The 23,224-nt window shown below is 36.8% G+C and overlaps 2 protein-coding genes across 2 annotated transcripts; both read right to left on the reverse strand.

The window, feature by feature from the left end:
* Positions 1-244: 244 nt before the first annotated feature.
* Positions 245-12,280, reverse strand: LOC127524907 (DDB1- and CUL4-associated factor 12). Its single transcript, XM_051916949.1, has 9 exons — positions 11,859-12,280; positions 7,789-8,079; positions 6,493-6,771; positions 6,244-6,304; positions 4,972-5,165; positions 4,807-4,872; positions 4,532-4,694; positions 4,269-4,447; positions 245-1,897 (listed from the first exon to the last, which is right to left on the reverse strand). Exons 1-9 carry the CDS (start codon positions 11,913-11,915, stop codon positions 1,739-1,741), a joined length of 1,449 nt encoding a protein of 482 aa, XP_051772909.1. The 5' UTR covers positions 11,916-12,280; the 3' UTR covers positions 245-1,738.
* A 3,674-nt stretch (positions 12,281-15,954) lies between these two features.
* LOC127524908 (ubiquitin-associated protein 1-like) lies at positions 15,955-23,222 on the reverse strand. Its single transcript, XM_051916950.1, has 7 exons — positions 23,041-23,222; positions 21,038-21,086; positions 20,771-20,895; positions 19,897-20,691; positions 18,114-18,272; positions 17,898-17,999; positions 15,955-16,980 (listed from the first exon to the last, which is right to left on the reverse strand). Exons 2-7 carry the CDS (start codon positions 21,075-21,077, stop codon positions 16,840-16,842), a joined length of 1,362 nt encoding a protein of 453 aa, XP_051772910.1. The 5' UTR covers positions 21,078-21,086; positions 23,041-23,222; the 3' UTR covers positions 15,955-16,839.
* Between the last annotated feature and the right edge of the window lie 2 nt (positions 23,223-23,224).

The raw sequence follows: 23,224 nt of genomic DNA on the forward strand, positions 1-23,224 counted from the left end.
TCTAATCACTAAACGAGGCTTTATTGTTTTGAGTTATTGTACATGTATATTGCGGGTCCCTATCGTGTAGATTATAATAGTGAACGCGCATTCTGTTACGCCACTGTTTATAGTCACAACACAAATTGCGCCCCCAGCGGTCAAATTGATCACTACAGTGCAGTGATCTCACAAAAGTCAAAAACTATATAATGTATAGTCTGCAGAAGAATAGAGTATAAAGAAACATGATGCAAGGCCAGAATGGAAGAAAAATACATCAATAAATTTTTATTCATTTTCTTTTTGAAGAATGTCTCATGTTGCTGTTCTTTTGCTTGTTTTGTTTTTATATTGTACAATATCTTTACACTTGTAATCTGTAAAAACATTCAGGAAGTGAGTATAAAAAAGGGCACCACCAAAATAATGACAGATTAGTTCACTCACACACACACACACATATATCCTCTGACATTTACATAAACGGTATTCTCCCTCTATTAGATTCCAAATATGTATACATATACATTTCATATATAAAATACATTTTAAAAGTGATGGTTAATTTCTGCTTAATATATGCCTGTTACTGTGTTCATTGTACTAACAATTTTGTGACATTTCCATGAAGATTTTCATGTAAAAAAAGAAAAAAAAACGGAAAGAAAAAGACTAAAGAAAGAGCCTAAACAAATTCAATCTGCAACAGTCTTTCACAGAAAGACTCTGGAAAGGCAACAATGTCACACAATACTGCCCTGCATTTGAGCAGAGAAGATAAGAAGCAACAATCCTAACAAATATGATTGTACCTGAACGTCATGAGTGCTAGTGATGGCAACAATACAAAATAAATAAGATGTCTAAATGTCACAGAGGGAAAATTGCAATCTTGATGTGAGCGTGTGCGTGTGTTAGTACAGAATCAGCAATAAAAGAGGCATTCTCCAAGATACCTCAAACAGAACACAAACTGTATCTGATTTCCTACAATTGTCTCTCCCTGCCATTATTTTGGAAAACATAAGGGAAAAAGGAAAACAACAGGCGAGTCTTCATTGACCGCTATGCGAATCACGTCCATGTTTACTCCGTGCTCTTCATATATCTACAGTCTTGACCCCAGTGTCCAGTACTGCACAGTGAGGTTACAGGTCAGGCTGTCCGTTCATTGTACCAAGAGTCATCTCCAAAAGCCGATTCTTAGCCTTTTTAGGATCCACAATGTCATATCAGTCCACTGTGAGCTAAGAAAAAGGGCTGATCGGCAGATCTTCGAAAAACACACAGCAAAACAAACTCAACACGCCATGTTTCTGGCAAAAAAAAAAAAAGAAGAAGAAAATCAGCAAGTGAAACAAAAATAAATTTTAACGTAATGCCCAGAGAGACTGTTAAATATTTTCATATATTTTTACACTATTCTACAGTTCTCAAAGGTTCAGGCAACCAATTTTTTCAGGACTTCTCCAGGAGATCAGACATCGTGTCAGGGTCACATCTCTGCTTTTTCTTTGTCACACACAAAAACAGATGTGAATTCAGGACTACGACAGGCAAATGAAAATTTAAAGACAGAAGAATGAGCAGAAAAAAAAAAAAACATCTGAGAAACACATCTATGCTCCTGAGTCCTTTGAGAAAGAGGATAATCTTGGATAGAAGCTAAACCAGAAGTGAAAAGGAGTGAGGAGAAGAATGGAAGATGGCCTGTAAGCCCATGGTACATGAGAGCGAAATGGATGACGGACGGAGGCTAGCTCCAGAGGCCGGCGTAGTTTCCGTGTAGGCCAGAACATAGGGGGCCGCCGGCCACGAAGAGTTTGGTGCCAGAGTCGTCATAGCAGTGTGTGTACACGGCATTCGGGAAGGAGCGGACATCGGAAAAGTAGCTTCTCCATGTTTCGTCGTGATTCTGTGGGAGAAGAAATCAGCATTTTAGAATCGGTACAATAACCTGAATGATATGGACTGATATTTTTTCAGTCTCAATAAAAATATACATACACTACCGTTTCTTTTTGGGGTTGGTAAGATTTTTTTTAATGTTTTTCAAAGAAGTTAATAAATTGTATTTATTTTTGTAATTTATTATCGTTTTCTATTTTAATATATTTTAAAATGTGATTTATTCCTGTGATGTCAAAGCATCATTACTCCTGTCTTAAGTGTCACATGATCCTTGAGAAATCATTCTTATATACTGATTTGGTGGAAACATTTCTTATTATCAGTGTTGAAAACAGTTGTGCTGCTACTTTTAGGGAAACCGTGATGCATTTTTTCAGGATTCTTTAATGAATAGAAAGTTCAAAAGAACAGCATTTATTTAAATTGGAAATCTTTTCTACTATTATAAATGTTTTTACTGACACTTTTGATCAATTTAATGCATCTTTGCTAAATGAAAGATTTTCTTAAAAAAAAAAAAAAAAAAAAAATATCTTACTGACTCAAACCTTTTGAACAGCAGGTATAATATGTATGTAATAAGCAGGATAATGTACAGTTTGCTCTTTATTATCAGAAAATAGCCTCAGACAGGGAAATCAGGACCCCGACGTATTAGAGGAGTTGTTTATTTTGTGATATTGAGAGGCTGACTGTACATTATCATTGTTACATTATTCAAAGTTGTGACAAAAAGGCAGCAACCTAAGTGGGTCAATTAAACCAATCAAATAGTAGTTATACTTCCATGTGGACTCCTGATTAATGCAGCAGACAGCATTTCTGCTTAATGAACTTCCATATGGTAAGCAGAGGCTGATGCTGCAGGCAACCGACTGCTAAAGTAAGCACTTTGTGTAAAGAAGCTTATTTATAGACTAATTAATTTAAAGGTTTGCCCAAAGATTTCATGGCAAAAATTAGGTAGTGGGCGTATAAAGCAAATGAAACAAAAAAAAAGCAATATAAATATAAAAAAAGCAATATAAAATGTACATCGAATGAGTATAAAATTTCCCGTAAGTAAACACAATGCAAAACAGTAATTGTTTAGGTATCAGATTTAATTTAAAACAGAATTACATATATGCTACGGTTTAAAAGTTTGGTGTTAGTAAGACTTTCTTTAAATAAATTAATACTTTTATTTAGCAAGGATGCCTTAAACTGATCAAAAGTGACTCTAAAGACATTCAAATAGTTTATGTTCTTTTGAACTTCATCAAAGAATATGTATATATAAAATGTGTAATTGTTTACCTCAAAACATCTGTTTTCAACATTGATAATAAAAAATGTTTCTTGTTCACCAAAACAGTATATTAGAATGATTTCTGAAGGATCATGTGACACTGAATACTGGAGTACTGATGCTGAAAATTCAGCTTTGCCATCACAGGAATAAATTACAGTTTAAAATATATCAAAATAGAAACTTGTAATATTTTTAAATTGTAAATTATTTTACATTTTAAATTGCCGTATGGCTGTTTTGCTGTATTTTTGATCAAAGAAATGGAGCCTTGCTGAGACTTAAATTAAAATTTTAAAAATGTACCGACCCCAAACCACTAAATGGTAGCGTGTTGCAAAATTAATCAAGAAAAGATTGCGATCTCGATTCAAACAGCCACGCAATTTTATTCCTAAATAACAACGAGCCAGAGAGAGCAGTTGACATGTATGAAAAAGCTTCACATACAGTCTTTTCAACAACACAGTATCATTATTTCTGTCTTACAATAATTCAAATGATCATATAAGTACTGGGATAAAAGTTTATAGTTCAGACATATACACTGATTTCTACAATAGCAATCAAAATGAGTAAATCACCTTTTGAAAGTAAAGTAACTTGACTTCTAATAAAGATTGTATCAATTACAATGTTATGCCAATAGGTGGCGACAAGCGACTGTTAAAAATGTTTTAGTTGTTGAATCATTCAAGCTCAAAAACATGGATTCATCCAGCAATGAAACAAGTGAAGACTTTATGACTCACTAGTCAGTGAATCATTCATTTAAACCAATTTTTAAATAATTCAAATTAATTAAACACTTTTAAATAGATTGCAGCAATTAACATTTTGCCAGAACCTGTCTGTTCAGAATTGTGGGTGTGTCATGATTCTCAGTTTATCCAGATTTGTGCAGCTCTAGCGTATCTAAAATATAAGTATAATAAAAAAAAAGGTAATATTTATTTATTAAGTGCCTGCAATGACCTACATCAAATATAAGATAATTATATTGGTCTAATCAATCAAGGTCTAATCAGTATGTTAAATTTCAGCATGTAAGACAGAGAACCAGGGTCAAAATGGACACTCTTACCAGCCATCCTCTCCCTGTGGTGAGTTTAAGGATGCCCTCTGCAGTGCGATTCCGGTACCCGCCGGGTGTGCTGGATGGGCCATCCAGAAAACGCTGGGCCCTGATATCATAGAAGAGCAGGGAACCTTGGCCAGTGCCTACTGTCACTATGTGTTCATAGAAGCTCACAGAGCGAATACCTAAGAAGTAGTTAAACAGCACCAGTTTGCTTTGCGAACTTTTTAACTTTGAATGAACTATCTTGAAAAAAACAAAAAACCTACCACTGCCACGCTCCCTGGAGCTCACGGATTTGATGTTCTGAGTCGATTGCCGGGGGTCGAGGAAGGAAACGTGCGCCTGAGAGCCGACTGCATAAACAGACCACTCCATCCCGTAAGCCAGACACACATTCTCCTTACAGTAAGGAAGTTTCGTAGAAAGCTCCTGAAAATAAAAAAGGAAAAAACAGTCATTAGACAATTGTAAAAAATACGGAGCTTGGCATAAAAAGCCAATATATGAGAGAGAGAGAAAATGCTGATATTGCTAACTGTACCTTACACAGGTTGTCTTCTGCTTTCCACAGATGGAAATATCCATCTAGAGAAACGGCACCCAACTCCTAATGGATGAATGAAATAGATGAAAGTGGAATTGGAGAAACGGTGAGATGAATAACGCACAATCAGCACAGTCACATGAGTCAAAGACAGCTGCTGACCTTATGGCTGTTGTTGAAGGCCAGTGCGCGCACTTTGCAGTTGTAGGGGTGGGTGTATTCTTTCGGGATGTCCTTGAGAGCGCGGTGAGAGATGTGGGAGTAACAAGGAACACCTTCCACATTCTGACGCTTCTCTGCTTGAGACAAAACCTCCTCTGATATCTCCCACAGACCCATGGAACCGTCACGAGATCCTGCTCCAGTGAAGAAAAGATTTATTCTCTTTTAATGGAACAGTAGAATCTGTACAACATATGATTGTGTGCAACACATAAGAGATAATGTGTAATTTCTCAAAATACACCCAGACAGGGTAGTCAGGGGAAGTAGAGGGGTATTGCATCGCCTTAAGCGGGATATTTCGTATAAATGACTAGCTGACTGAACATTATCCTGCTAATCACACAGCAAAAAAAAAAAAAAAAAAATAGTGAAATATTATGAAGAAAATTGTTAATATGAAAAATAAAGAAAGGGCTCGACATTAACGCTTGTGTGGGACAAGTGAATTTTTTGAAGGGTCAAGTAAAAGAGAATTTTACTTGCCCGACCGGACAAGTAGCCTGATTAAAACGTCAATAATATACAAAACCTGTATAAATGTCTTTGTTCTGCTGTACACAAAGGAAGATATTGACTACCATAGTATTTTTTTCCTACTATGGGAGGTAAATGGGGGACGAGATCTACTTGGTTACAAAACATTCTTCCAAATATTTTCCTTCGTGTACAAAGACATTTATACAGGTTTGGAACAACTTGAAGGTGAGTAAATGATGACAGATTTTTCATTTTTTGGATGAACTATCCCTTTAAGTCACTTACATTTTAGACGAAAGAAAAATCTAATTACTAGAATTCAAAATGTCACTCTCATTACTGTAATACACTAATGAAAACCATCATGTCCAGACATTTTTTCTTTTTAATTAAAATCAGAATGAAATAGATTTAGAATTTAATTATGTAAAAAATATAAATCACATTCCAGTTATGAGAATGAGTCATTTTCATGTTACAGCATGTTACTAAGAAAAGGGGACAAGGATGTGCTAAAAACTGAAATGAAAATAATATCAATCTTAATGCTCCTGAACTGGGCCCAACTTTCTTCATGCAAAACATACTTTCGATTTCTTTTCTCCCTTTGCTCTTAGGGTGAAATATGACCCTGACAATTCTTGATGGTTTTCTTGAAATGTACACTAGCACTTAATGTGTTAGGACATGGTGTAAAGTGTTTGCTCAAAACTGGATCTGCAAGCTTCTTACCTGAGACTGCCATGGTATCACTGATCCATGCAATGGAGAATATCCAGTCGTTGTGCCCATCCTGTTAGAAATACAGAACCAAATTTAAGTCTTTACACAACAGAATTGTTTTTAATTATGTTAGCCAAAGCTAGCCACTAAAAGCACATGTTTTTTTTTTCTTTTTATGAAGCCAAAGGCTGAAGCCACTAAACCATTTGACATTTACACTACTTTCATAACTAAAAAGGGAGCAAAGGCCAGACTCACATCTCCGACACAGACAGGGTCAAGTGTGGGAAGTCTGTACACTGCCAGGCTGTTGGGGTTGTCTCCACCAGTGGCCAGCAAAGTACGAGAGGGGTTCAGCTCTATGGCGTGGATGCCACATCCCTGCTGGACATCCAGGCCACCGACCGATCCTGGATTGTGGAAATGGAAATGGCCTCCCACTCCACCCAAACCCTGGGAGACATCTCCCCTGCCCTCTCTGTCTTTCAGCATGGGTATCCTGGTTATCTGTCCCGAGAGGACGTCCACCACAAATAGCTAAAAGCACAAAGAAAAAAGGGATTACTAAAGTTACCCTAGTGGGAATTCTGATTCAATAAAATTAGGTAATTTTGTAAATACACAAACAAAATAAACACATAAATAGGGAAAATTATAATTGAATGTTTATGAAATAGGATAGCGACTTTATCAAATGTAGATCTCAGAGCTAAGTTTTAGCTAAAGGCTAAATATAGATGTGTTTCTCTCATGGATATACAGCATAAAAGTTGGATATATTCTTTGGTACTTTTATGTCATTTTTATTAGGTTTTTTTTTTTTATAAAATATATATAGTGATATATATAAAGATGCTTCAAAAAAGCAATTTAGTTCAAATTTTCTGAAGAGACATGGTCACTTTATATGATAAACAGATTGAATTTGGGCTTTTATTCACATAAACATTGATCAGCGAACATAAACAGAAGCTCAACCGAACCTGATTGACACCTGAGAACAAACCTCTTGCGGAAGCTCAAACGGACTGCATAACACATGAGAATGAACCTCATTGGTTCTCGCACACGTCAAGCAAACATGCTTGAGCTTCCATTTACCACAACTGAAGTGTGAGTTGATGAATGTTCATATGTGAATAAAAGCCTAAATTAAATCTGTTCATCATATAAAGTGATTGTGTCTCTTCAGAAAATTTGGACTAAACCACTCAATTCACATGGATTAGTTTTACGATCTCTTTATTTTTTGAAGCGTCAAAGCGTCAGTTGCGTCTATGTTAGTAGCTGTCTATGGAGGGACAGAAAGCTCTCAGATTTCATCAAAAAGATCTCCATTTGTGTTCCGAAGTTGAACGAAAGTCTTACAGGTTTGGAACGACATGAGGGTGAGTAATTAATAACAGAATTTTCATTTTTGGGTGAACTAACTCTTTAACAGTAAACTTTATATTCAAAGATTTAAATGGGAAGAAAGACCAGTAATATGCTGAAGATCATAAATATGACATTGATAACATTACATACTGAAGTACTAATCAAAAACCATCTCACCGTGTTGCATTTGGTCCCACACACCACCTGCCTGTGGTTGAGCCATTGGGAAGCAAACACCTTGTTGAGGCGGCCGAGGGAGAACTCTCTCTCTCTGAGGATTCCGGGAATTCGTCCGGCAGCGAATCCGCGGAGACTCCGCTGAAAGCTCCACTCATGCTGCTGCTGCGGGCGGAACTCCCTCCCTCTCACAGAGCACACCACCGACTGCCGACTCTGCCACCAGTGCTGGGCATGACGCGCTGAGCTGGACACGCGGGCACGCTTAAACACACTCTGACACCAGTCCAACTGTCACAGGGACAAAAAGAAGAAGTGATTCGACAACATGTAAAAAATAAAAATTAATAAAATTTTCATTTCACAAAGTTTTTTTTACTTTCATAATAAATGTTCTTAATCATTCATGACTTCATTTTAAAAACTGCTATCACTTGAAACAAACTGTAAAGCATTTATTGGCAGTTACTGATAATATGTTATAACTGATAAATGACAGAATAAATCAAATACACCAAATATATTTAACCAAATAAATTAAATATAAGCCACTAAACTAAAATCAATCATTTTAAATGCTGCAAATAAATTCTAGTAGCATCACAACATTATGATGTACAGCATGAAAAATGGATATTAATAAGTACATTTACTAAAAATTAGCATTAGTGTTTACAAGAATAACTAAGTGAGCTCTTCACAAAACTTGAGATTTTATTCATTTAAATCTTAAAGGGTTAGTTCACCCAAAAATGAAATTCCTGTCATTAATTACTCACCCTCATGACATTCCAAACCCGTAAGACCTTCTTTCATCTTCAGAACACAAATCAAGATATTTTTGATCAAATCTGATGGCTCAGTGAGGCCTTTATTGACAGCAATGTCACCAAACTTCTCAAGATCCAGAAGGGTACTAAAGACATATTTAAAACAGTTCATGTGACTACATGAACTACTTTAATATTATAAAGCAATGAGAATACTTTTGTGTGCCAAAAAAACAAAATAACGACTTTATTCAACAATTTCTAGTGATGGGCGATTTCAAAACACTGCTTCATGAAGCTTCGAAGCTTTAGGAATCTTTTGTTTCAAATCAGTTGTTCGGAGCGCCAAAGTCACATGATTTCAGCGGTTTGATATACAATCTGAAACACTGATTCGAAACAAAAGATTCATAAAGCTCCGAGGGAGTGTTTTGAAATCGGCCATCACTAGATATTGTTGAATAAAGTCATTATTTTGGGGTTTTTTGGCACACAAAAAGTATTCTCGTCACTTTAAAATATTAAGGTTGAACCACTGTACTCACAAGAACTGTTTTAAATATGTTTTGATCTTTCTGGATCTTGAGAGGTTTGGTGACATTGCTGGCAATAGAGGCCTCACTGAGCATCGGATTTCATCAAAAATATCTTAATTTCTGTTCCGAAGATGAACGAAGGTCTTATGGGTGTAGAACGACATCAGGGTGAGTAATTAATGACAGAATTTTTGGGTGAACTAACCCTTTAATTTTACATCACAAAAATGCTCTTTGTTAGTAATTTGAAAATTATCTCTTTCTCATTCTGATTATGTAACTTTTTTTAAAAACAGAAACCCTAATTATGAGAACAATCTCACAGGACATCTGGTTTTAGGTGGCTTCTTTGCAATCCAGCCCTGTGTAAGCACTTTTTTAAAAACAGCTTGCATTCGAAGAAAAACACCTGGTGGCACTGAAAATTCATCACCTCACCCTGCTAACAGCACTCTATACAATCAAACACAATAAATTGCATTAAAACAGCCAAACAACAAAAGTGAGGGCATCCATCTGATGTTAACACCAGCTGGCAGACAAAGCGACTCTGTGCTCCCAGCAAGCATCGACAAATCAAATATAGCCATGACAGGGGCGTGTAAAACCAGTGGCTTGAAGCATACCAGCTCCCATAGGCCCAACAATCAGAATGTGTAAGACGGAGACTCATTCATTTTAATGCTTGTTCCCGCTAAACAGCACTCACATCATAATCCTTATCAAGACATCGTCACCCATATAAATAACTCTTGCTGAAATTACATCATCTATCCTGAGTGAGATCTAGTCATAAACACTGATGTGTCTCTCTCTACTCCAGTAAAGCTCTTCCAATCCCCCTTCAGACTAGTAAACGTCAGTCCTATCTGACTGACCCAGATCCTAACAGCCAAGTAGGTCAGAATAGGATCTTAGTCAATACACGGCCACCTTCCCATTCACAAACTCTGCAAAAGTGTATGATCATACAAAGAAAAAGACCTTGAAGAGTGTTAAAGCTGTGGGAAACCTGCAAGGATCAGCATTAACAATCAAGCTGTACTACAAAAATATCTCATCTGGCTTCCTATAGTCCCGCCCCCATATTCAGCCATTGGTTGACGCTGGCCGGGATACACAAACATACATTTCGGAGGAATAAATCTTCAAAACAGCTTAGATGTAGATCTCTCTCTGTATATTAAGCTATGATATGTGGAAGTATTGATCTTTTCTTTAAAATATAGACTATAAATTCAAACAATATTATGATATTATTTAAGATATGATATTTACAAGATTGCAATATGGAGAATAACAAACAGGACATTATCAAACACTGTTTCTAAAAGCTTTAATAAAAAAATAATTACGATAAGATAATTTTATTTTTATAATAATTATTCATATTTCATATAATAATATTATAAGGTATACCTGTGAAATTTAAATAAACAGTGAGATGAACAGTGTAGACATACACTAGTTAGTCATTACTAACATCATTTGTTGAGGCCTATGTTATCAGTGAATTGTTTTTAATGATTTTCTCTTTTAGATATGGCTGTCCCACAGGGATACATCCAGTGTTAACCTGTGATAACAGAAATAAACCTTCAACAACACCAAAAAAGGAAAGCAACTAGTCTTACAAGCAGTGTGTCGCAGTGAAGACCACCTTCCCCCATATGAGAACTCTATCCTGTCCTGTGAATCATATTTAACACATCTACATCACCTACAAGGACATAATAAGATATCACTCACTGATTCTTGAGGAGTGCTGGGATAAAGAAATATCCTGCTTTTTCCATTTTCTCAGAACATATGCATTTTTACTGGTCAATCACTCAATATAGGTCAATATCAATCAACAGATACAAAATAATGTGTGATATAAACGCTAAGCGCCTATATGACCTTGTTGAACTCATAGCAGGTGAAATTTAGAAAGAGGACCTTCAGGATGAAGCCTGTCTTTGATATTGCCTGATTTTATAAATGTTTCCATAATTACCTCATGGTTTTGACAAAAAGTAATGACAACTGTGAAATGTAGCTAAAATTATACACTTTCTGTCAGGGCAAGGTAGTAAGATTTCTTTAAAGGCTACATATTTATATATACCCGTTTTCGTTAGCTTAAAATACATTTTACCTATATAAAATATTTAATAAGTCAGTCTGAGGAAATGTGGCTTTAGGGTTATATCACAATAAAGAGATAATCGAATACATTGATATACATATGTTAAGAACATTAAATGTTGATACGTTCAGAACTAATGTATGACATGTTTTGTATCGTATCAAGAATCATTCTGCAGCAAAAGACACAGTGTTATTGATATCTCTCATCTTAACGATGAAATAATGGAGAACTATAGCAGATCTCAGTCGTATTGGGGGACTAACCAGCTAATGCTGTCTAGCTCTTGGTGGAGTATCATTATCCTGTAATCTCGTGCAGGATTAAGACGTAAGGTTAACGTTACACAGACACACAACCGTAATGTCCAAGGCAACTGATAAATGATTACACATTAATAAACCAGTTCACCAACGCCAGATCAATGTCAATAACAACTAAGTTAACAACCCCACCATTAGCCTTTAGCCAATGACTGGTGCTAACATTAAACTGCAATCTGTTTGTAAACTGTCACATTTCGAGCTTCTGTTCCACATTATACGTGGTTATTATTTCATATGAAATGAGAGGTTAGCAGATAGCTGCGTATATGGTGCCTTTGTTATGTATAAGAGAGGTCTGTTTTTTTACCTGTTGTTCCTTGGGCTCCTCTGCTTTCCTTTTCCTGCTAACTGTTTTTCTCGCCATAGCCCGACACGCACAGGTCCCTCACCCACATGGAGGGCAGCAGCGACGCTAGGAAGTGGATCATATAATGGCGATGGGGTTGTTTCGGCGGCCTCCGGACTAGTGAAGCGGCGCGACTAATCGAATCCAACCGAGTCGCGTCGGCCGAGGATGAATCGAATAACCGTCCGATTCCGTTTCAGTGGCCGATCCCCAATCCGTTTGATTTAGGTCGTTTCAGGGTAGGCTTGTTTGCTTTCCGTCTGTGTGGAGGAGCTACAAGGGTACAGCTGCCCCTCCCCTGCACCGAGCTCACTTTTCACCTATCTTCTTTCTATCCGTCGTTCTCCTGACAAAACGCGTCATCCAACAACGTACATTGCCGCGCGCAGCCGCACTCCAGTCAAACATCAACAAAAACAAGGTCAAGCGTGCGCGTGCGCGTCTGGGGCGTACGTGCGCGCGCCCTATCTTCTCTCACGTTCTACGACTCGCGTTTCATTTTCTGCTTGTAAATGAGTTGTGCTGCTGTGGATATATATCCATTCTTACAATTCGGTGCCTTTTTAAAGTCCATTAAAGAAGTTATTGCATTTATAATGTACAATTTCTCCTTTGTATATTCTAATAATGGATAATAATACGTTCTGGTCATCAAACTTAAATTCAGCACATTTAATTTTGGAAAACAAACAAGGCATTACGTTAATGTTTACATTAGTGGTCGTTATGTTAATGTTCATTTAATCTGAGTAGAAAGTTGTTCATTATGTTAACTAAAGTCTGTTATGTTATTCTGTATTAGGGGCGTTGTTAAGTTTTCTGGACCCATGTACACTGTTATATGAAATATAAACATTTTTAAATTAGTTTTGTTTAAGAGAAATATAAAGTACTAAATTTTATTTAAAAAGGATGACTGAACAGTGAAGGAAAAAGAGGAAATAAGTGTCCAGCACCTTATGTTGGTTACTGAAAGAGATGTATTGAGTTAGTTATGTTTGATTATTGATTAGTTAATATTCATATTGGTTATCTAAATGTGATGAAAATATTTCCACAGATTCAACAATGTCATCGGCTGATGCAGAAATGTTTATTTTGTCTGACAATAAGCTGTTTAACTTAATTCAACACATAGGGTGTGAATTTTTTTGTGACCTTTGTTGCTGCTCACTTTCTGTTCCACTGGAAGTTTCACCATGGTAGCTACCAGAAAAAGAGTTTGTTAAAGTTCAGGTTCAGGTTTTTTGTTTTTTTTTAACATCTTAAACACCAGTGACAGCCACACTTTTTGAAAAGAAGATTAAGTTTAATCACACTGAAGTCTGAAACATTTTAAATCACATTAAAGAGCAATAGATCTCTGTATCGTTAAGACAAAAGCCCTCCGATCTGCTCTACCTGTCCATCAGGTTCAGGACATTTCCCTGTTTACAATTATAACAATAGATCTGCATCTGAGCGCTGACTCACTCCAGGCCAGAATGCTCTTTGTGATGCAGCCAGCAGTGGGTTTCTAGTCTGTTCAGCCTAGATTGAGGAATGCTGACACAAAAAGTAGACGAGAAAGAACCATGTTTACTTGATTTCAATAATTAGTCCTGTATGGTGTGGGTGAACCTCTTGAAATCAGTCAAGAACATATGCAGGTCTCTCTCTCTTTCTCTCTCTATATATACAGGGGTTGGACAATGAAACTGAAACACTGGCCAATATAGTGTTGGAGGTTTCATGCCTATATATTGGTGGCCAACCTTCACTGATTTTAAATTCCATCAGTAAGATCAGAATGTGATGGTTGAATAAGCAGAGCAATAGCACAGCTGTACATTAAATATTGCAATCCACACAACATAATGGGAGATATATTAGAGTTCAAAATAGGACAAATTGTTTCATCTGTGACCAGGACAGCAAGTCTTTTTGGTGTATCGAGAGCTATGGTATCCAGTGTAATGTCAGCATACCACGACACAGGACAAACCCCATCCAACAGGAGTAACTGTTGACGCAAGAGGAAGCTGTCTGAAAAGGATGTCATGGTACTAACCCAAACTATATCCAAAAAACACAAAAACCACAGCTGCACAACCCGACTCTCCTATTTCCACCTCCTGTTTCTCCTTTGTCGGGAGCTCCACAGAGTCAATATTCATGGTCGGGCTGCTATAGACAAACCTCACATGTATTGTTCTCTGATGAGTCCACTTTCACAAGTCAGAAAACATTTTCCTCCACCAGCATCACATAGTGACCTGGCCACTGTTCTGGAAGAGGAATGGCTCAAAATCCTTCTAGCCACTGTGAAGGACTTGTATCTGTCATTTCCAATATGAATCGATGTTGTATTGGCCTCAAAACGAGGCCCTACACCATACTAATAAATTATTGTGGTCTAAAACCAGGTGTTTCAGTTTCATTGACCATCCCCTGTATATATATATTATCTATGAGGAAAGTATGGTAACTTTTTTCTTTTGATTTTTGGGTGATCTTGACATCTACATGAGCTCCACCTGCATCAAGAAGCACCCTCGCATTACAATTTATGCATGATTTTGAAGCAAAAACCAAAATAAATTGCTCATGGAATGCGAGCTTAAAGAGGCTGTTTTTGTACCCATAATGGTGAAAACTAAAAAAATAAAAACAAAATGATAACGCACATCTGGCTGCTAAAAAATGCAGCACTTTTATTCATGATGGGCGATATGAGCTACCCAATAACCTATCTGCCCACAGGGACATCTCTTTCAGATGTGATTCTTATTATTTATCCCATCTCAGAGGAAAGTGCTTGATATAATTGGAACAGTACCAACAGTAACATGCTCGTGTTTCTCTGGACTGTCTCATACCAAGTAAAAGCCTATTACAACTGAAGACTGCTCTCTATTTGACACCTTTAAAGAGTCAAATGAGGGTCTCTGGCTGCATCTCAACCTCTCAACCTAAATGCATTGGTGTGATGGGAACTGACCCAAAGTAAAAAGAAAAATAAATAAATAAATGGCACACACAATTTTTAAGGCGAATGTCACCAAACCTGTCATGTTTCACTACAAAATCAAAAGACAAAGAAAAAACGTATTTTTGTAAAATAAAAGTCTATGTATCATTAAGATCATTATTGCAGTGAGACTGAGATACCTTTTGTTACAAAATTCACTAAATAGTAAAAGAGGAGAACTTGCATATAATTCTCATGAAAATAATCCAAAAGCAAACAAAACAAACAACTTAATGGTCTTAAAATGGGCTTGATTTTTTTATATATAATACACAAATTAATTTCTTAGGATTTTGGGGTGGAATGCGACCTTTTTTCATGACATTCACTCCACTGATAATTAAAGCTCAAAATTCACTATCAAAAAGTATGAGGTTAGACATTTGGCCCTATACATTTGAGCCAAAAGTTTCAACTGGAGTAAAATTTTAATTTGTGTGATGTCAGTAAAGTTCCTACATCGCACCGTTCTTCCTCATATTCCTGCGTGCCTCTAAAGAGGAAGCCAGTATTGCTTGTTTGAGCAAGTTGTCCAATACCATATGAGGTATTTGAACAGACATACAGGTTTCCTCTGGTGCCATTCAAACAGTTTCTAATGGCCCAAAAGATGTGCCACAAGAATTTGCAGATCTATTGCACAACTATCAGGTACACTACGGTTCAAAAGTTTGGAGTCAGTAAGATTTATTCGCATTTTCTAAAAAGAAGTCTTAAAGAATAATGCTTACCAAGGCTGCATTATTTGATCTGAAATGTAGTAAAACAGTAATATTGTGAAACATTATTACAATTTAACCCTTATGTGCTGTTCTTTTAAGATGTACACTCAGGATTTATTTGAAATAGAGATCTTTCTAACATTATAAAAATCATAACTGTCACTTTTGATCAATTTTATGCATCCTGCTGAACAAAAGTATCAATTCCTTTAAATAAAAATCTTACTGACCCCAAACTTTTCATCCTTGTGCTAGTGTACCTCCATTTGTTCCCCAATAGATTTCAGAATAAATCTCATATTAATCCGTTAACCTCAGCAGGGTGTTAATTTTCTCAATTTCTTTATTACAGATGGAAACCGACAGTGTATCTTTACAGATCTTTAAATATGTTTATATTAACATCTGTGATTCAGTGTGCCTGTGCAGTATTTGCATGTCAATTGTATGGAAATGTGGCGGCATCATTTAAATTTTGCAGCCAAAGTTGCCAATTTCTTTCGCCAAATGTGTTAATTCCAGTGCAAAAGCCAACTGGGCAAAAGTTTGCTGCAGTTTTTTTCCGTGAACTTACATAACTGTGATTAGTTCTGTTAAAGCAGCTCCTAATCATAGAGCAAAGAAACACAATCTCAAAAAAAGGACAAATGAAGAAAGATAAAGTGTTTTCGCCTGTCAAACATATAAACAACGTATGAACAAACAAACAGCAGAGACAGAATATAGAGAGGGCACTTCTGTGGGGTTTCTGTTCAGCCATGGGTTGTATTTATGAGTGTTCAGGTTTCAATTTTCGAAAGCCTGCGTCCAGCAGCGGAAGATGGCAGCGTAATAGCTTCGAGTGTCACTCCGAATCCGTATTCTGTCAAACCTGGTGTCGATGGGGCTCCGCTCAGTTCTGTTTCTCCAGTACCGCCCAGTCTAGCCTGTCACCATGGCAACAGAGACACTAGCCAATGCCGATTCTCGGAGGAGGGTTTGGGCTCCTCCCACTCATCACCATTCTAAGATCACTTAACAGACATACAGCTGAAGAGGGATGAATGCACAGTTGGGCGGTGCCATCAATCCCTACATCAAGAGGTATATCTTTATTAGGATACAAAATCAGTTGTCCTGTCTTAGAGATAAGAGAATCACATCCTTCCATAGCCAGGACCCCTCAGAGGGCCAGGGGAGGGGTGGCTCCAGGTGGACAGACTCTCGAAGCTCAGCTCGCAGTCGCTCGGGCCATCAGATCCTCCAGCGCCTTGTCCTGGTCATTATTGTGCACGAGCAGTACCTCTTTAATAGTGTCCCTCTCAAAGCCCATTTCCCCAAACCGGGACATCAGCTGCAGAAACTCAAGAGCCTATGGGACAGAATGTTGCATAAATATAAAAATGCAAAACTGAAAAGGAAATTAAAATGTCATAATTTACACACAACTTCATTTCGTTTCAAATATGTATGACTTTTTATTCCATTACCATAAAAGGACATGTAATAAACAATGTCCAGAATGGGCACTGAGCTCCAAAAAAAAAAAAAAAAAAATACAGGAAGCATAAAAGTAGCCGATATATTCCAGGCCTTCTACACCATGAAATAGCTTTGTGTGAATAAAAAAAAAAAAATTAAAATTAGATACATTTAATGCCATATCTGAACTGAATTTTTAATATTTTACTACTATTCGAATCTGATTTGATCAAAAATACAGTTACTATTGTGAAAATTACAACTGTTTTCTATTTGAATATAATTTAAAATGTAATGTATTCCTGTGGTGCAAAGCTGAATTTTCAGCATCATTACTCCAGTCTTCAGTGTCACATGATCCTTCAGAAATTATTCTAATATGCTGATTTGGTTGAAACATTTCTTATCAAAGCTGAAAGTTGTGCTGCTTAATATTTTTGTGCAAACCAGGATGGATTTTTTCAGGATTCTTTGATGAATAAATAGTTAAAAAGAACAACATTTATTTGAAATATAATAATAATAATAATCTTACTGATCCCAAACTTTTGAACGGCAGTTTAAGAAAAAAAAAAGTTTCAAATGACATGAACCTTCAAGCAAATGATAACAAAATTTATTTTTATTTACCTCACAGACTCTTAAATGACTCTTTGTTATTGCAAAGTATAATTCTTTTTACATTCCTTATAGGATCAGTGTTTTCAAGCACATGTAAACAAGTATACATGGAAATGTACATTTAAATTAGACAGTAGATTGTAATTCAGTCTTTGTGTGTATTTGTGGCTGTCAGAATTCACCAACCTTTTCCTCTGAACCCTGGTACATCTCCAAGCACTCCTCCACAGCAGTCGCATCAAAACCTCGATCGCACAGTCGACTGTGAGTAAACAGGTAATCCAGCACCTACGAATGAGAGAAATGGCATAACAATTAAGTAATTAAGTCTCATTTAATCGTTTACATAAACAACACTATCACAGAGACTGGTAGTAAGGATAATCAAGACTAAAAAGTGACCTGTTCCACATTCTGTCCTTGTCTTTGCATGGCTTTGAGAACACCCTCGTAAGAATAACCCATGCCCACAATTGTCTCCACACACTGTCGTTCACTGGGAGAAAGGCCGAGAAGGATCGTGGCAGCAGGTGGATGGTTAATAGCTGTGACGGTGTTTGACTGCAAAAACGTTTAGAAAGAAAATAATTTTAACTATTTTCAGCCTAGGCTTATTGGAAAAATGTGCCTCTAACTATATTGTGGCAAAACTCCAAATTGTACCTATGCATAAAATTCACTGCAGTTTCCAGCTGAAATGACCAACAGTGGCAGTAAAACACCAACAACCTTTACTGGTTAAGAAAGATTTAACATACTACATTATGACTTTATGATTTATTGTGAATGATCTGTGAACTAATACATTTTGATGTTTACATCACATAACCAGCTCCATATGTATGGCTTTTCTGACATAGTTTGATTCAAGTGAAACAAGTCATGATAAAAAGATCAAAGCAAGCTAAAACAGCATGGGTGCTTCAGCAAATCCTTTGATATCTCACATTTGCTTTTATTAACACTATCAGCTAAGTTTAAGGTAGGGTTTAATGTAGGTTAGGGGTGTAATTGTACATGTATTCATCCCGAACCGTATGGTATGGATGTCACGGTTTGGCTCATGCAGTTAGAAGATGAATACAGTCAGCCACAGGCGATCCATACTACAAACCAAAAACGGGGCGCGCAGTAATGCAACACTGTTTGCTAACCGCCACAACAGGGAAAAACACAGAAGAACAGACGAATTTGTTTACGTGTAATCTCTCAACTAGTGTTTCAACTGCAGAAAGACATCAATAAAACAGCCTGAGAATAATCTCACATAACATTACATTTACCTCAGGCAAGTCATTTAGTGTCCACAGCATGTTAGTTCACTAGAGAAATGAACTCTAGAGGGGAGCATTTCACTAAATATATGCACTATATTAGCTTATATATTCATTATATTTACTTTACCTGTTAGTAATGTCTTAATTATTTAATATATGTTTAAATAAATTTGTAATGAAAACAAGTTATGACAGTAACGGTGTAAATGATTATATTTAAAAAATGAATTAGAGTAATAATTTTATAATTAGATTTAGAAGTAAATTCATAACCTGCCTTATGTGCAATTTACAAGTTGTTGTTTTTTTTTTTTTTTGAGTGTTGATTATTATATCTAAAAATAAATAGCAACTTCATTTAATAGTTTGGGCTCTGTTGTTAATTGTAACCTTTAATATTATAGTAATGTGCAAGAAAGGGCTCCCTATATATAGTTTACAGCATTAGCTGATATAATTTTTTTTATCCTTGAGAAAATGTTAGAGAGAGATTCAATTTGTTTAATAACCCACTGTTTAATAAAAAAAAGAAGCATTTTTATGTTTAGTTTTCTCCCCCCTGCTGTACCGAACCTGTGCCAAACCATGACTTCAATTTCGAGATACGTACCGAACCGTCATGTTGGTTACACCGCTTAGCTTAGGTGCTACGCTATTTTCAAATGCAATTAAGCGCCACTCACTGGACATTTCATTTTCAAACTGTTTCGATATGGACAACAAGCAATGTAATAAAACGTTGCCAGTGTCATGTTTTTTCCTTCAAGATTCATTTTACTTGAAAGTATTGTGTAACATGCAAGAAGCTACATAACATCACAAGCATGTTTTTCCAAGGAGCCTGGGTTGACTATTTTACATGCTAACAATCAACACTGAAATGCATGTTTTCAGCCATGTAAGGATACCTGCTTCGGAGTCCCATTCTGAGCATAGACAGGCTGCTCTTGGGGGAGTGTCGTGTTGGTATTCGCTGCTGTTCTCTGCAGGGATGGTGGCGTGCCGTTGGACAGACTGCGTGGTGGGTAAGCGCTGAGAGGAGGTTCTGAGGGGGAGTCTCCTGGGTCTGAAAGCTTGGGGAAAGTCAGTGAGCGAATATTACATGGGCGGTCAGCATCAATCTGTCCTCGAGGGGTCCCCACAACCCCGCCTCGGTCTAAGTCCAGCAGTCCAACCAGCCCATTGGGTTTATGGAACATTCCTGTTTTGGCCTGAAGAGGAGGCGTAGTACTTGGAGAAGCGGGGCGATTTTCTGCTGGAGGAAGCTGAGGAGGCGAAACGGATGACTGCGGTTGGCTCTGCAGGATATTACGCAACTCCTCTTTGTCGTCCAGTGTCTTAAGCTCAAGTTTGTCAAAAGGGTCCTCCTCTCTCTCAAAATCAGCTAAGTTCAGACTCTGCGGGGCCGGGTTGCTAGGTTCTGGTCGCGTCGGTCCAAAAGAGGGGGCTGGGAGAGGTGTAAGGATTGCGTTGTGCCATAGGCCAGCTAAAACCGGGTTTAATGCTGGTGGGACATTGTCCTGCTCATCAGAGGGGCGGGCTTTCTTCCCCCCAACCAATCCGACATCTACATCCTGAGCAGCAGCCTGCCTTTCATTTTCAGAAGCCACCCGGGCGACCTCCGCTGCTCGAGCCTCGGCAGCTCGTGCTTTGGCAAGCTCCTCCCCCCACTGAACGCTCCGTCGCTCTAGACTGAAGTCATACTGGAGTAAAAGCAAAGAATTAATTATTTCTGACAAAAACACTTTTATGATGGAAAGTTAAAGGGAAAATCAGACTTACTTGCAGATCCAAGAGTTTGGAATTAAAGTCGGATAAAGAGAAGCCAATGGGAAGACCCACTTTTGAGGGACAGCGGAATTTCTCATTGAGCTTGAAGGGAACATCATCAAGGTAGCTGACAGGTCCTTGAAACATCAAGTGAAGCAACAGAAGAACAAGGAAACCAAATTATTTTAAAATTAATCATTTACTTGTGCTGTATTTTTAATTTTTTGTCTTTAAAAAAAAAACAACTAAACAATCATGACAGCTGATTGGTTGACTCACCATTGTTGTGGATATCTGATCCAGACTTCCTCGCAGCCATTTAGAGTAACTAATGAAATAAACAAACAACATAAATTCACACAAACTGTGGACAGTTACCTATTTTCACTTCCTTGTTCTTTGACTTTCTCTGCAGAAGTTAGCATTTTGACATTAAAATTACAATATACACACACACACAAAATATCATAAGCAAGGTTTGAGATAATCTTTGGGTTATACAAAATTAGCTGAGAAGTAAAAGAAAGACAGAATTACAATTCTATTGTTTACGATAACAACAGAATTTCTTGGTTGTGAGTGATTATGCCAACACAACACCAAAGAGATTTAAGACACTAATGAAATATGCTATTTAAATTCAACTTTAATAGCTGTAGTAATCTAACTATTGATCTTAAATACAAAGAATTACACAAACAAAATTGAAAAACTATTTCATAACCATTGGAAAACATATCAGCAATCAGTTTGACCTATATTATACAATACTGTTCAAAGGTTTGGGGCTGGTAAAATATTACTTGTTTTTTGAGTCTCAAGGGTTGTATTTCAGGGTTTATTTGATGAAAAATACAGTAAATGCAGCAATATCGTGAAGTATTATTACAATTTAAAATGTAATTTATTTCTGTGGTGGCAAAACTGTTGTTGTTGAATGCTGAAAACAGATGTGATAACATTTTTTTTCAGGATTCTTTAATGAATAGAAAGTTCAAAACAACTAAATTAATTTGAAATAGAAATCTTTTGTAACAAATATCTTTACTGGCACTTATCTTTACTTTTAAACAATTCAATGTGTCCTGACTGAATAAAAGAAAAAGTATTAATTTAATTTAAATTAAAAAACCAAAAACGTACTGATCCCAAACTTTTGAACAGTAGAATATTTACCATTATTTCTATTTAATCAGGTATCAGCTCTAATATCATGTCTACAATAAATTACATAATTTAGTGGGTCTATAAAGAACAATACACAACAACACATTTAAAACACTTTCGCAGATAATGTATTCTGTATATTGTTTGAATAAATTACTCTTTACATTACATTTATTCTTAAGTGTTAACTGCATAGCATTTAAACCTTAACAGTTAACCATTAACAAAAAATGAATAAATAATAGTAATAATGTATATTATGGAATATAATGTTTTCATTGTTGTCTAATGATTTGATAATGTCAAAAAGAAAAAGAAAAAAAAGGCTGCATATTGATAATTGGATACTTTCAAACACTGTTGAAAAAATACATAGTAAGATCAGTAGAAAACACAGCATAGTCCAACAGCATTAAGTTACAAGCATCACTTGGATTTTTCTTGTGAAACTGTAAACACATAAGCTTCTACATTTACAGTAAGTTTACAAACTAAAGCATCAATAGACTGAGCACAAGTGACAATCTACTTTATGATAACCAGGGAACTATAGGCCAAAACTGTATCACATGCTGACATACAGGCTGATAAAACCGGTTCTGATGTCATTTCACCACCCATAATATCTTACATAAAAAGCATAACAGCTGATCAGGGGGAAAACATAACCAGTATGTTAACTATACACAGCCAACAGATTTGTTGCGTAATAATAAAGACAATGAAAAATGCATAAAGACAGCTAGCGCGATGAGTCCCATACCAGTTCAAATTTAACAATAAATCTTTAGATATACTGATGAGAGAGTCTGGCGAAGTTGGCTTCTATTGAAACTGGATGATGAGATGACACATATTTCTTCCTGGCTTTTTACCAAGCTACTACGATTTTCTCTTTTCGATCTGTCATATCAAATAACGAAAATATTTATGACCTAAAAACCAAAGATCTGGTACTTAAGAACTAGAGAGGCACAGAAATGAATGTAGACATCTGGTTCAAAACAACTGTCTAGTTTTGCTTCAGTTAAGGTTAGTGAAGCGACCTAACAGGGCCCGACTTCCTCTGCCACCGCCCCTCAAACTGCCCCTGCGTTTCCCACCAATGTCCTTACCAATATCTGCTCTGTCTTGAGTCTCCGAATAGGTCTCTCACTTGTTCTCGGACATACAAACTCCGGTCGATGCTCTCAAATGAGGAGATTTACTGAAAACGGAGTATATTTCCTGCTTCATCGCGGAACGCCATCTTGGTTTGACCGCCTCTTTCGGTTCCTGTGACGACATGCGTTGCCACTG

The sequence above is a fragment of the Ctenopharyngodon idella genome, chromosome 13 (genome assembly GCF_019924925.1).
Source record: "Ctenopharyngodon idella isolate HZGC_01 chromosome 13, HZGC01, whole genome shotgun sequence".
Lineage (NCBI taxonomy): Eukaryota > Metazoa > Chordata > Actinopteri > Cypriniformes > Xenocyprididae > Ctenopharyngodon > Ctenopharyngodon idella.

Bases quoted from the DNA above. Each gene is read 5' to 3' on its own strand.
- LOC127524907 (XM_051916949.1), bottom strand. From the start codon at position 11,915: ATGGCGAGAAAAACAGTTAGCAGGAAAAGGAAAGCAGAGGAGCCCAAG. The intron at 6,305-6,492 runs GTGAGTCTGGCC...TATTTCTAACAG, and splicing joins ACCCTGTCTGTGTCGGAGAT to GATGGGCACAACGACTGGAT. The intron at 5,166-6,243 runs GTAAGAAGCTTG...TCACTGGAGCAG, and splicing joins TGATACCATGGCAGTCTCAG to GATCTCGTGACGGTTCCATG.
- LOC127524908 (XM_051916950.1), bottom strand. From the start codon at position 21,077: ATGGCTGCGAGGAAGTCTGGATCAGATATCCACAACAATG. The intron at 20,692-20,770 runs GTAAGTCTGATT...CTTTTACTCCAG, and splicing joins CCAAACTCTTGGATCTGCAA to TATGACTTCAGTCTAGAGCG. The intron at 18,273-19,896 runs GTATCCTTACAT...ACGTTTTTGCAG, and splicing joins AGAATGGGACTCCGAAGCAG to TCAAACACCGTCACAGCTAT.